General features: G+C 35.5%; 1 protein-coding gene across 5 annotated transcripts in view; it reads left to right on the forward strand.

The window, feature by feature from the left end:
• NKAIN2 (sodium/potassium transporting ATPase interacting 2) overlaps positions 1-15,029 on the forward strand; it is a 1,000,598-nt gene that overhangs the window by 804,511 nt on the left and 181,058 nt on the right. For all 5 annotated transcript variants that reach the window (XM_032862439.1, XM_032862440.1, XM_032862441.1 and 2 more), the window contains one exon: positions 14,794-14,994. In XM_032862439.1, coding sequence (XP_032718330.1) covers positions 14,794-14,994 — 201 coding nt within the window. The remainder of the gene's footprint in view (positions 1-14,793; positions 14,995-15,029) is intronic.

The following is a 15,029-nucleotide window of genomic DNA, read 5'->3' on the forward strand; positions in this document are numbered from 1 at the left end:
CCAATTGTTATGTCAGGAAACACAGGCAGGAGCACAAGCAGCACAGAAGAAATGTCCCGTAGGTACTGCGGCCCTGTGTACGGAGGTTGAGGTGTTGGGTTTGAGCAGAGAGAAGGTCTAGAGCAAGGTAAATAAGCCAATATTATGTTTGGAGATATACACAGGCAAATGTAGTCTCCTTACACTTGAACAGAAGTGAGGAGAGGAGTCCAGGGGAGGAATACAGACCAAGTGACAAAGTGGAGAAGCCAGGGTACATGATCTGGGCAAATAATAATGTAAAAGTAACTCAAGTCTGTCCTATGCCATAGCGGGAAGTATCTTAAGGTGATGGGAAAGGGTTCTGAACTGTGCGCTAATCGCCAGTCAAAGGTAGGATTCTTCAGATGAAAATGGTTAATTATTACAGATCTTCAGAAATCTCATTATTTCAGTACCTTACAGAGCTTTACCCCTAAGAGCAAATTCATCCTTATTAAAGGTAACAGTTCCCATTTTACTTCTCTAGTACTCAATTACCTGGAAAGGGATAGTCATTATCTCCTCTGTATTACTGAATGAAAAAGCAATATAGAGAATGATGCCCGTGATCAGGAGCTCATATCTTCTTATTCACAGTCTTTTACTTTTCCCACTATCTCGACTCCCTGTTTCTACTAGCAAACAGAGTAGAGAAATTACATAATTACCTGGATAATTTAGACCAGAAAAAGGGTTGGGGGGCGGGTAAAGTGATTCCTATGAATTACATGAGCTCTTTCAAAATTTTCCTGAACATGAAATATTTTTACTTTTTCCTTTCCTTTTATTCTCAGTGACCTCTGACAGGCACATACATCTCTCTTTATGGAGAATGATTAACATGGACTCAACGAGGGAGAAATCAAATTATACAGTTAATAAAAACTAAAGCTTCAACCCATGCTAAGTGACAATGTAGCACCAGGGAAAATTAATTACTAGATTTTAGAGTGAAAGGAGTCAGACATGTCAGGTTTGAGTTTAGCCTTAGGATTCACAGTAAATTTCAGTTCTTCTGTGACTGAATTTTTTGAAGTTTGAAGTTACTCAAAACCATGTGGCTATTTTCTATAACAGTAAGCGATTTTTTTTAGTAGTCTAATTAGATTTAGTTCTTAGGTTTCTTGGATTTTTGTAGGAATCTTTTCAGATTCGTTGCGTAAATTCAAGTCATTCCCTTGATTCTAGCTGAGCAACCACTGGTGAAAGTTTATTAAAATTGCTCCTTTTCACAAGAGTGTTTAAGTGATTTTGATACTGTTAAAGAGATTCTCCAAGCGCCCTGATGCTGAGAATTTATATATAACCATTGTCAAATACGGCATAGTGTAGTATTTAAGAGCTAAAATGAGTGGTTGTCAGTGGAGGCAGACTTTTAGCAGTGGAGCATAAACTAGTCGTTTGTAGGCTTAAAATTATAGTGTATTTTTCTAAGTTATTTCACATGAACTTCAGAAGTTCACCTTCCCCTGTCCATTTAAGTGGCCCCAAATAAACCAAGGCAACAGAAAATCACATCATGTGTGATCTTTAGTTTTTCTCTATTCATATAATCACCGACTTATTCTGAGGAAAGAGACTGTACAAGTTTTGAGTACAGCCCCCCACTCTTAAAGGGCCATCCATCCTTTGCTTGCAAACCACTAGCTACAGAGCTTCATTACACAGAACACTACCCATTCTATTTGGGTGCACTTCTAATCCATTGAGGCTGATCAGCCTTATCTTCCAGATAAATTCGTCAGCTTGAAACTTGGCCTGCCACCCTGGAGTTAGCTATAAATGGTGAGTCTTATCACTCTGACTTTTGATATTTCTTTAACCATTTGAAGACAATTATGAGGGTCCTTCTCATTCTTTTCCAGATAATTCAACCCAAATTCCTCCCTAGTTTCCTCATGACTTGATTTTTAGTTCCCACAACCACCCTGGGCACAGTGTCAGGAGGCAGTTTTATCAGTGTCTGTTTTCAGACATAAAGCCCAAAACAAAGAGGCTGATCATAAAGCTATAAAGATCCCGTAAGTGTACGAGAATGCTAGATGTCAACAGTTCCTTATGTTCACTGCAGGAAAATAGCTGGTCATTTTACTATTCCTTTATTGAAGCCACTTAACAAAATCTACCTGCAACTTAAAATGATACCACAGTGTTTTTCTCTGTGATTTCCTATTTCATATTGGACATGCTAACGTATATAAATTAAATGGCTCTTTGGCTTATGGCTCTGAACAACCACTTTGGGAGGGAGAATTATTAAGGTATTCCTTTTCACAGGACTTCTCAAGTCATTTTTTGATCTGCTTAAGAAGAGAATCATCAATAAATAAGTTGGAAGGAAGCACGTCATTTAAAAAGAACTAGGTTGTGGGGGATGCTGCAGCAATATCGGCACTATTTCTAGAAGGAACTAGTGTCTAATGAACTACCGCTCCACTCTCATCTCTCCAGCACTGCCACAAAAATGACTGAACTGTTTCTTTCTTTCCCCGTATTTGTGACTCCAACTTCTAATTCTGTCTTCCCTTACACTTCTGGGGAGAATATCCTCTCTTCCTGAGGGAGACTAAGAAACTAAGTGCTCTCTCTCTCTATAACGTGATGACAAGTATTTTTCTCTGTTTTTTAATGTTTTTCTTCTAGACAGCGACCTTTCCACCAGTAGCCTCTTGGCCTTGTGTGTTACAAAGGCTGCAAAGAGCACTTTGGAAGCAAACCAAATGAAATAGGTACACATACTTAAAGGTGTTTTATTTAGACTTAGAGGTTTATTTATATTTGTCTCCACAGATTCTAAGCATTATTGATCTATGTACTTGCCAGGATAAAACAAGACATGAAACAAATCTTACCACTTAAAAAAAATTTTTTCTCATGAGGATAAAGTACAACTAAAATATCTTTAAAAGCCTCTTCATCCAAATGCATGGCAAATATAACTCTACTATAAATGCAAGGTACAGTGAATTTTGGATCAGAGTTGACAAACCACCTAAAAGGACACATCAAGGTCTTGTATAATGCTGAGTAGGTTTCTGAGCAGCATCTAAAAATTTTTTAAATAAGTTGTTTGAATTATGCGTCTGCCATTTTTTATTCTAGTACATTCTCCTGAAGAATACCAAGTATGGTGTTTTGGCAATGATCTATTGGGTGACCAAAAAAATTTTCTTAAGAGGCAACGAGGTCCAGTGAAAAGGCAGAAAGTCAGTTTTGAAGTCTAATTATTCCTTAATAAAAAAAATAACTTGATAGAGTTATAAATGCACACAGTCTCATTTTTTTTCCTTCTGTTAAATAAGGATAGTAATCCCTACCTCTTAAATGTTGTTGTAGCATATACTAGATAATGAATACATAAACATTACCTCCTTTTTTCTTTGCAGTATGTATGGCCTCAAATTTAACAATAAGTTGCAGAATTCATAATGGACAAGGAGACACACAGCTTCAAAATAAAAAGATTTATAGAGAAAATTTTTGTTGATTAGTATTTCATTTCATCTCCAATTATGGTCATTCTCAATAACTGAAAAATTACCTGAAGTCCATCATCAATAACATTAACACTTGGCTCATTCTCTATCTTGCTACCATTTTTTGGTCATTATCTCATGAACTGTTCTCTTCCAAGAGAATGAACAAAGAAAATGACATTAGACTTTATTAGCATCTTTGGCATCAAATTTAATGGAGACATTTTGAACTATGGATCAAAGTGAGATCAGACTCCCAGTTCAATCCTTGACAAGCTAAAATCCGTGGAGACAAACACAGATGCTATCCAAGTCAGAACTCATGACCTTGGGAAAATGACAGTGTCAATACTGGGGGTGGACTGCACTCTTAGTTGGGATAATGCCTGGCAGTATTGGTGGGGAACTATTAAAGGACATTTCAGTGTCCCTTAAATGTTTCCAAGCCTTCGATATCATCAGCACCTGTGTGCCTCCATGCCAATTAAAAATCCACAGAAATGTGCTTTATTAACAAATAGAATGGTGGCCTTCAGACAAGTGCTGAAATGGCAATAGCATCCTCTCTTTAAATAGCTAACCTGTTCCTTGCCTCCAGAAACCCCTAGAGTGAATCTGAATGCAGATCGCTGTTCAAAGCTCTTAGACAGGAAAGGAACACTCACAAGATGGGAAAAGATACCTGCAGGAAGGAACAAACGGGAAGTGAGAAAACAGCAGGAAAAGCTGCCTGAAGAGGTTTCAGTACATGGAAAACTATGAAGTCAGTGAGAAGTTGATCTTTCATTACTGTAACCAGCTGAGAAAATTCTGCCTCTAGCATCTGCTAGTAACGGTGTGAGAGAGAGAAGACTCATTTTGCCAAACTTGAATCGTACTCATAGCTGATGAGTCCTAACTTTACAAAGTTAAAAAAAAAAAAAAATTAGGACTTTCGAGCCTGGAGGTTCAATTAACTTTAACATTAACACAGGCTTCCTTATTGTATTATTTTTCCCGTCCATCTTTTCTTTCCCTTTCCTTCTCCTCCCTCACCCCGCTTCTCTTTCAGAACATTACAAAGATCACCTTAGAACAAAATTCTCTATAGTTCAGATGCAAACTTTCTTCTTCATCTGAGAGTTAATGTGGATTTTTTTTTGAGAAGGAACAGTGACTGTACTTGGGGCTTCATGTCCTCCTTTACCCGTAAGAAGAAAGCAATTAACCAAGATAGTATTGCTATTCATGTACCTATACAAAGAAGTACTAGGTATAACATTGTGGTGCTGAAAAGAGAATGAAGTTAATCAGGAAAAGCTTCTTAGAAGGAGTAGCTCAGAGTATTAATTTAAATGCAGAAAGATCTACAGGATATTAATAGGAGGTATTGAGGAGGATTTTATTAAAATGTGATTTTTGCAGCAATGCTCAAAATGCAGAAAGTGCAGACCCATTGTGAGGTAACATAAAACATTTATCTGGACTAAGAAGGCAGTCAGGATAAGATTTGGAAAAGTGAAATAATGGCCTTTGTTGGACCACAGACATTAAGAAACCTGTTTCAGTCAATAATATGTAATAGCAAATGAAATTTAAACATTGTATATTAAATCTTTAGTGAATCTTTCCATGTAGTGGGAAGAAACACATTTTGTGTTTAAAATCTGAATTTTAACAACCCGAATTCCATCAGACTTCCCTCATCTGTTTTTAGAGCAATGGTATAATGTTTTCCACACACAGAGAAATATTTGTAAAAATTTTTTCTTGAATAATTAATGATAAGAACTAGGAACTGGAGTCAACACCAGCTATGGTGTTATATTGAATTATGATCCGCAATCATCCAAATCCCAAAGTTGTCCATAGTTGAAGATTCTAAAAGAAAGTAAGGGCACAGATGTATATTTGATGCCCCATCTACTTCCCTTAAGTTCATCTTATAGCAGGATGAATCACATTTTTGGATTTTGGAGTTGTTAGATAGGAACTTCCTTATGTTCTGGGCTGCATTCCTACATATGCAACATTCATTCAACCTGTTAAATAAAACGCATTTGTAATTTTTCTCATCTTCTCAAATCTATATTTGCTCAGCTTCTTCTCCTTGACATCTTGAACAATATAATTTGCTGTCACTGATTTTCATATGTTACCAAGATAAATTTAGCATTGGGGTTTTTATATGTAGATTTGCATAGATCTAGGCATATCCTAACAAAAAAACAGAGCTATATTTAGGGCTAGAATATTAAGTTCACCAGGAGGAAACAAACCATGGTTGATGATAATTTTTAAGAATATTTCAATGTTTCTTATGAATTGGTATCCATATGTAGATATTGGCAATAAGATATAGAATGATGCTTTCTGGTGTTATTTTAAACTGTAATCCAATATATATTGCCTGTAAATAAATAAGAGTTCATTGAAAAGAAGTGACTCTTGGTGTCAAATATAGCCTTCCCCACTATTCCAGCTCCTGCATCATAGGCTAATACAGAATATCATTCAACCCCAAGGTTTCCTAACTACTTCTCTGAGTCCTTACAACTAAATATGTATGCTTTTTTTTTTTTTTTTTTTTTTTTTTTTTTTTGAGAAAGTGAGAAAGAGCAGAGAGAAGCATAGAGAGAGAATCTCAAGCAGGGAACTCTCTCAGGGCTCAATCTCAGAACCTGAGATCATGACCTAAGCTGAAATCAAAAGTAGGACGCCTAACCAACTGACCCACCCAGGTGCCCCTAAACGCACATGCTTTCATTAATTTATTTTGACCTCCCAGAACATTTTTATTGTTAAAATTTGCTTCCTTCCATTAAATATGCTTGCTGGCATTCCTCTAATATCATTACAAGAAGCATGTTTTAAAATAAGGAGAGGAGGATGCTGACTTGTTCCCAATCTTCCTCTGACTGCTGAAAACAGCGGTTTAGATCCTATCTCCCTCGACCCTTGAAGAACTCAGGACAGTAGTCTGGGGTGAATAAGTTCAAGCATTTGAATTTTATAGCATGAGTAGTCATTCATTGCCTTCATAATGGCTATTGCTTAAAACAGCACCTGTACTGGTCTCCATCGTGCTTCCTGCACTGCCCCACCCCAATCCCACAGCAGACTAACATTTACTGCAACTCCTCTTGGTTCAGGTTTGACCGTGCCCACACCCTGCCGTTGATCAAAAATCTTTCAGTAAGCCAGGATGTTATTCTGGCATTTAAGTCCCTGCTCAATCCAGCCCCAAATCAAGATCTTCTCAAAGCCATTTTATACTGCTCCTTCTCACAAACTCTCACCTCATAAAATTAAGGCCACTTAAATAATCAAGTTCTTAACTAGACAAATACTCAGCTCTGCAATTTTGATTATTTAAGCCCCCTACATAAAACGGTCTTCCCCCCTCTCCCCAGTCCATCAGCCTCTCTAAGTCTGGCCCTTTTTCTGGCCCCAGATAGAGTTTCCATCTCTTGGAGGCTGTCCCACCAGAGTACTGGTCCACTGCTACCTGTAGGCAGTACACCCTCCAAAGTCCTGTGCATAGACTGTCCACACCTCTGTTTAGGTACTTACCAAATGCTTCCCTATATTGCTACATTTCATCTTTACACCTTGTCCTTGAAAAGAGACAATAAGCTCCATAATGTTAGAGATCACATCTTCTATCACTTCACATCTTTATGGCTTTGCCTATAGTATATGAATAATTTAATGTGTGTTACCAACTATGCTGCTAACTGTAACCTAATTGCCTTATTATAAAGTACAGGTTCTAGCCTTTCTGATAGTGACTAAGCAGTCTAGAAATGAGAGAGTATCCATTTTCAATATTATTATTCCAAAAGAACTAAGTCATAGAAAACTCCAAGAATCTAAGAAAACATTTCAGATTTTTTAAACTGCAACTCAAAATTTCTCTCCCACTCTCCACCTTCGAATCTCTGTGATAGATTCTCCATTGCTTACTCTTGGAACAGATACATGTGTGTATGCTCTTCTTCAAATGCCATAAAACTGTGAAAGTAAATTTTAGCCTTTTATTGAAATTTTGAGATGTTACTAGTATCTTTTTCTCATTTGCTTGTCAAGCTTTTTTTTTTTTTAATCAAATGCTTATTATTTGTTGAGCAGTTAGGGTTCTTGTGTTGACCTGAATGCATATAGCCCCTGTCAGAAACAAATTTTTAGTGCTAATAACAGCTTTCCTGTAATACATCAGACCCTGTTATTTTGAAAATTGGCATGACCAATAATGGGGTCCTTCAATCTGAACTTTTTGGAGACTTACTAAGAGAAATGAATAAATCTATTGATACAAAGGGGGCTTTTGTTATTATACTGATCTAAACATATAATTATGAAACTTTTCTTTAGATTTAAAACTTTTAAATTCTTACAATCATGAGACCATTTTGCATGTTTTTCAATATGAATCCATGTAGAATTCACAAGATTTGGTTTACAGTTTTCTCTCTTATTTTGTGCTATCAAGACTTGTTCATTGTCTCAAAAGTTCTTATAATTTTGAGCTCAAACTTAACAAAATACATGGGAATTAAATAACCTATTGATTATGCATGGAGCAGACTACACAGAAAGTTCTGTTGCATTAAAAGAACTTCAAGACCTTTCTATTGTCTGTTTTACAGCAAGGAATTTATAGTTTGTGATTAAAATAATTCACTCACACATATCAAAAGCAAAGTCTTTTGTTTGAATGTCTACAGGAAAATAAATGAGAATATAAGATAATGCCAGGAATCTTACAGTCAATGATTGCTGGTTGAAGATATCCACTTACGTACATTTTATCCCTAAATTCCTCTATAGTGATATTAAAGAATAAAAAATTATAAACTAACAGTAAAAGAGAATAGGAGAGGGGAGAAAAGGACAGAAATTATAAACATTTTTCATAAGATAGAAAATAGATGGAGGATTGGCCAGTGACTTAGCAGAGTGGAAAAACCTAGTTTATAAAAATGTGGAGAAAGGCTCCAATGTACAGATTTGACCTATAAAGCCCTTCAAAAGACAGGATTTAGAAGGAAGCAGTGTGTGAGGCACAGGACTGAGAATGGGAATGGACTGAATAAGCTATTCAAGGAGAAATTAGGCTGCCCCAGGTTCTTCCTTTGATTTATGCAGTTAGGCTTCTCCTCTGGACAAGTGAGACTCGAGACAAAGGTAAGCATGGGCTAAATTTCTGAACACATGAGGATTAACTTAGAGACTGTATACTGGAAAAAAAAAGTGCATACAATGTATCAAAACCAGCAACTCCTTCCAGTTCAGCCAAAGCATTCTGTGGGGTGGTGCCTACCGTACCCCATTAGTAGACCGGAAGACCCAGAACAAAGTCCTACAGCTCCATACAGATCTAGAATTTGGAAGGCACTGCCCAGTCATCTATGAGAAGAACACTAGCTGCCTAACCCACTAATACAATGTAACTGCCGCTCAAGCTTTAAACGTTCTCCTCTTGGGTAGGAAAGAACAACCAGGGATACCCAGACTTTTAAGGAAAGACTCCCAACAGAAAGTCAGAGGCAAGATTAAATGTAACAAAAAATCTTCATGGCATTCCTACCAGCTCTTCCCTCTGCTGGGAATGCCCTTCCCCATCTTTGCTCTATTCACTCCTACACTTCTTTCAGGACTCTCTCTCTCTTTTTAAAGATTATATTTATTTATTTGAGAGAGAGAGAGAGAGGACAAGCAGGGGGGAAGCGGGTGGGCGAGGGTCAAAGGGCGAAGCAGACTCTCCACTAAGCAGGGAGACTGATGTCAATGCTGTACTCCATCCCAGGACCGTGGGATCATAACCTAAGCCAAGGTTGACACTTAACTGACTGAGCCAACCAGACACCCATTCAGGACTCTCTTAACACAAAATAATAGGACAGGTTTTTTTTACCATTATAATTAAATAACATTACACTTCCCCATGACTCAACCCTCAGTTATCCTATTTCTCTACTGAATTTATTTTATATGTTAATTGCTACATATGTTAATATGTTAATTGCTACACTGATAATTTTTTTTTCAGTTTTAGATGGTCATGTTAAATGTTTTTGTTGTTGTTTTTGTTTTATTAACATATATTGTATTATTTGTTTCAGGGGTACAGGTCTGTGATTCATCAGTCTTACACAATTCACAGCACTCACCCTAGCACATACCCTCCCAATGTCCATCCCCCAGCCACCCCGTTCCTCCCACTCTCCTCCACTCCAACAACCCTCAGTTTGTTTCCTGAGACCAAGAGTCTCTTAAGATTTGTCTCCCTCTCTGGTTTCGTCTTATTTCATTTTTCCCTCTCTTCCCCTATGATCTTCCCCTCAAATCTTCTGATTTGAGGAAATCAGGGAGATTATATGATAATTGTCCCTCTCTGATTGACTTGTTTTGCCTACAATAATACCTTCTAGTTCCATCCACATCCTTTCAAATGGCAAGATTTCATTTTTTCGATGGCTGCATAATATTCCAACATATACATATATATGTACCATAACTTTTTTATTCATTCATCTGTTGGTGGACATCTAGGCTCTTTCCATAGTTTGGCTATTGTGGACATTGCTGCTGTAAACATTGAGGAGCATGTGCCCCTTCAGATCACTACATTGCTACACTGATATTTTTATATATTTATGTATTTGTTGTCCATTTTCCCTACTGCATGATGAACACTTATAAAAGCAGGAATGTTGCATATAGCACATAATAGATGCTTGATAAATATTTTATTAATATTTACTAATTTATCAACTTAATTATTTAGTAAAAATAATTAATTCAGATAAAACAAAACTGATGTGAAAAACACAATTAAAAAAATAAATCAAAAACTAAGAAAAATCAGAAACAATTAAAAAATATTAGGTATACAAAGGCAATAATTAACTCCTAAAATTCAAAATATTAAAAATAAAATATATAATTCAGTATAACACTGTAAGGAGTTGGTAAAGATATGAACAATGGGGAAGAAAAGATAAGAATGTAAGAGGTTAATCCTGGAAGTCAAATGTCTGACTAACAGAAATTTCTACAGTAACAGAAAAAGTGGAGAGGAGGGAGCAATTTAAGATAAAATACAAGAATGTTTTCTGGAATGGAAGGAACAGCCTCATGATGGAAATGCCCTCAAAATGCTCTACAAATTAAATAAAAAAAAAGAAAAAGCCATCAAAGTTCTGCTTATAGAACTTATATGAAACTAAAAGATTTTCTACTTATATAAACTTGAAAAATATATGGAACCAAAATAAATTAGAGGGTATTCACATTTTACACATTTTATTTTATTTTTTTCATTTTAAATTTATTTTTTGAGTATAGTTGACACACAATGTTAAATTAGTTTCAGGGGTACAATATAGTGATTCAACATGTCTACACATTATGCTGTGTTCACAAGGGCAGCTAATCTGTCACCATACACTATTACAATACCATTGATTATATAACCTGTATTTTCCTTTTACTCCCATGACTTATTCACTCCATAACTGGAAGCCTGTATCTCCCACTCGCCTTTGCCCATTTTGCCCACCCTACCCATCCACCTCCCCCTCTGGCAACCATCAGTCCTCTGTATGTACAAGTCTGATTCTAATTTTTGTTTGTTTTTTTATTCATTTGTTTTGGTTTTTAGGTTCCACATGAGTGAATATGCACATTTTAAGACTTAAAACAATATTTTATATTATTAATGAATATGTAAACATTTAGTAAAACTATAAAGAACTTTCATGAGAGTATTAATCCAAAATCATGATAGCAATTATCTATGGAGAAGGAAAGAAGGAAATAATATTTAAGAGGAGCACAGAGGCAGCATTATTTTTATGTATAAAATCTTATTAAAAGAAAGACAACAAGCAAATATAACATAAGATTTAATGAGATTGAGTGATGGGTATAAAGATATTGCTGTAAGACCCTCTGCATTTTTCAGTATTTTTGAAATATTTCACTATTGAAAACAAAATAATGTAAGAGATCAGAAAAAAGAAAACAGTTACATAAAAAAATTGCAGGAAACAAAATGGAATCAGGATTCTTAACTGTTATAAAAGAAACCAGAAGATAATGGAGAAATATTCACCCACTCTGAGAGGAAATCATCTTCAACAAAGAAGCATATATCCACCCAAAATACCGATTAATATAAAAGCTGACTGAAAACACATAAGGCTTAACATCACTCACCTATTCTTAGGAAACTAATGAATTTTGTACTCTGCAAAGCAAGGGAAAAAACCTAGAAAGAGACATGAGAGCTGTTAAGAAAAATTGCATTGAACAATTGTTAAAAATGGAAAGACAGGTTTTTCGAACTACTATAGTAAGGAAGAGAGAGGTGAGTATAGAACTGAGCTCAACTCCAAGTTAAACAGGCAAGAAATTTTATTTATGACTGTTACAGGGGAGAGAACTTAAACTCAATTCCACTGAAACAAAAGTTGGGAGGATTTGTAAATGCTGGGCTGAGCTAATGGAAAAGTACTTAAGGACATTGTTGGGGAGGTTAGTCAATGTGATTAGGTCATCTGTGTTTGCTAATTTTTGCTTCTCAAAGTTAGACTTCTACAGAGACTGAGAGATATTGATGTTATCTTTCTTGACAATTACATTTCAAAGAAATGGCTACCAGGGACTTGAGAAATACATTCACGAGTTTTATAAAATTTACATCTTGAAGGAACAAAGGAAGAATTTATAATTACAAGTTTTCTAAAGAAAATGCTCTAAAGAAAGTGTGGTCAATGTCTATACTCAGGAAGAAACCTGTTTAGTCAAACTGAGGGGAATGTTAAGGTCATCTTAGTCAAATATAGGAAACTGGGATCCAACATAAGAGAGAACTAATGATATTAAGTAAAGTCCCATGTCCAAATTTATGCATCAGTTGCATAGAGACTGATGAGAGAAGAAGACTGTGAGATTCCAGTTCAGAGATCTCCAGGAAAAATCAGACAAAGAAGGAATTGATTGGTTTAAAGTGTTAGATCATGTAGACATTAATATTGAATGTGTTTTTATAGTTCTGTTGGTCAGTTTAAAAAAGAATTAGTGATAGAAACAGTACAGAAAGATAGTGAAAAATATGCCACAAAAGTGTAAAGAAATCAACAACTGAAAACTGGAAAATCCCCATGCACTTGGTAATTAAAGGTATATTTCTAAATAACACATGGATCATAAAAAAATCTCAAGAGAAGCTAAAACTTATTTCAAATAAATTAAATGAAAATACAACATATCAAACTATGCAATGCAATGAAAGCAGTGTTTAGAAGGAAATTTGTAGAGTTAAATGCTTCTATTGGAAAAGAAGAAAGATCTAAAATCAGTAACTAAGCTTCTATCTTAAGGAAAACAAGGCAAATTAAATCTGAAGTAAACAGAAAGAAAAGAAATAATAAAAATCAGAGCAGAAATAAAATTGAAAACAAAAAAACAATAGAGAAAATCTATTAAGTCAAAAGCGGATTCTTTAAGATCAATAAAATTGATAAGACTTTAGCCACAATAAGAAAAAATTAGAGAAGAAACAAATTACTAATATCAGAAATGGAAGAGGGGTCATCACTACAGATCCCATGAACATTGGATGGATAATAAAGGAATGTTATTAACAACTCTATGACCATAAATTTAATAACCTAGATAACCTAGGCAAATTCCTTCAAAGACACAATCTACCAAAACTCACATGAGAAGTAATAGACAATTTTAATAGGCCTATATCTATTAAAGAAATTGAATCAGTAATAAACAACTTTCCAAAACAGAAAATATCAGACCCAATGGGTTCACTGGTAAATCTACCAAACATTTAAGAAATCATACCAATTTTCCACAATCTCTTCCAGAAGATAGAAGCAGATGAAAACTTTCTTACTCATTCCAAAGAAGCACGTATTAACCTAATATCAAAATCAGACACAGACATTACAGGAAATGAAAACTACAGATCAATACCTCTTACAATACAGATGGAAATATCCTCAAAAAAATACTAGCAAAATGAATCCAACGATGTGCGAAAAGAAGTCTACACCACACCAAGAGGAATCTGTGTCAGATATGCAAGCCTGGTTCAACATTCAAAAACCAATAAATGTAATCAAAAAGTGTAGAAACATTTTGTTTGGCCATTTGCAGGTAGCTCTACCCACAGGCTTTCTTTAAAATGTATCCGGCCTGAGTCAGAAACTAGTCTGCTCTACCTCCCGGTTGCAAGAGGTGCTTTGAAGCCTTTGCCAATAGGCTGGAAAGAAAGAGGATTAACTTGCTCCCTCCCTGGAGATCATGTGACTCATACCATAGTTCACTCCAGAGGAATCATCCTTCCAATCTCCAAATCCCCTGACCACTTCAGCTGAACTTTTTCAGGCATTCTGTGTGAATGAGTGTTCAAGGTCACAAAACCTGATTTATGATATTGTCTATGCAGGATCTTCTTAGTTAACCCAACATCTCATTTTGGAGTAAAAATAGTTGGTATTTATTACCTTGTAGCACTATCACTGAGAGTGAAATAATTTTATTTTCTACCACTGACCCTCTCTGTTAGGATTCTTCCCTTGACTTACTGTGTAACAGAATGTGTTTGCCATTTTCCTTTCAGTCATTCTCTTTCTGGAAGACAACATGTGTCTACCTGCTTGTGTATGTAATTATAAACTCTCTAAGTACAGAAATTTACCTCCTATTCCATTAATTACCTAACATGCTGAACTTCAATGAAAGGGTTGTTGACTTATTATCTCTACTCTGGAAGAATTTGCTAATATTTCCTAAGAAACATTTTGACCAAATAATGATATGTTTTATTAAGTAAAGTTCTTACAAATTTTAGTTTTAGCCACATTATATTAAATTTTGCCAAATTGAAGTACAACTTTAATATTTAAATGTATAAAAGGTAAATATTCTGAGATTGAAAAAGTAGCTGATTTAAAATAAGATGAACTTCACGTTTTAAAATAGTTTAAATCACTCCTTTTGTAATATTTATAAGTCCCCATGAGTAAGAACTCTTCAATGTTACAATTAATGTCAGTCATTGATAATTTTACCAATAAATATTTTTATTTATGTTGTAGTCAGGCAAACCTCATAAATGGAATCTATAGACACATAACTTTCTTGGGATATTTCCTTTCTGTCCATAAAATAGGGTAAGGGGAGGGGGGGAAAACACATTTCCAATTGGAAAACACCAAGTCAGTCCCTTAAAATAAGCTGACTAACATTTGTAAAGTAATTCTTATCCTTATAAATTGACTTCTTGCAGGAAACAGACCTTATCCTGACTTTTAATATTTCAATGCACCGATCTTGGTGGATGGAGAATGGACCAGGATGTACAGTAACATCAGTGACCCCTGCACCAGACTGGGCCCCAGAAGACCATCGTTACATCACGGTCTCAGGGTGTTTTCTGGAGTACCAGTACATAGAAGTGGCTCATAGTTCCCTCCAGATTGTTCTCGCAGTAAGTGTTGACCATCAACCACTCCTTCTAGTGCT

This window comes from Lontra canadensis, unplaced genomic scaffold (genome assembly GCF_010015895.1).
Source record: "Lontra canadensis isolate GAN:19392208 unplaced genomic scaffold, GSC_riverotter_1.0 scaffold23, whole genome shotgun sequence".
Lineage (NCBI taxonomy): Eukaryota > Metazoa > Chordata > Mammalia > Carnivora > Mustelidae > Lontra > Lontra canadensis.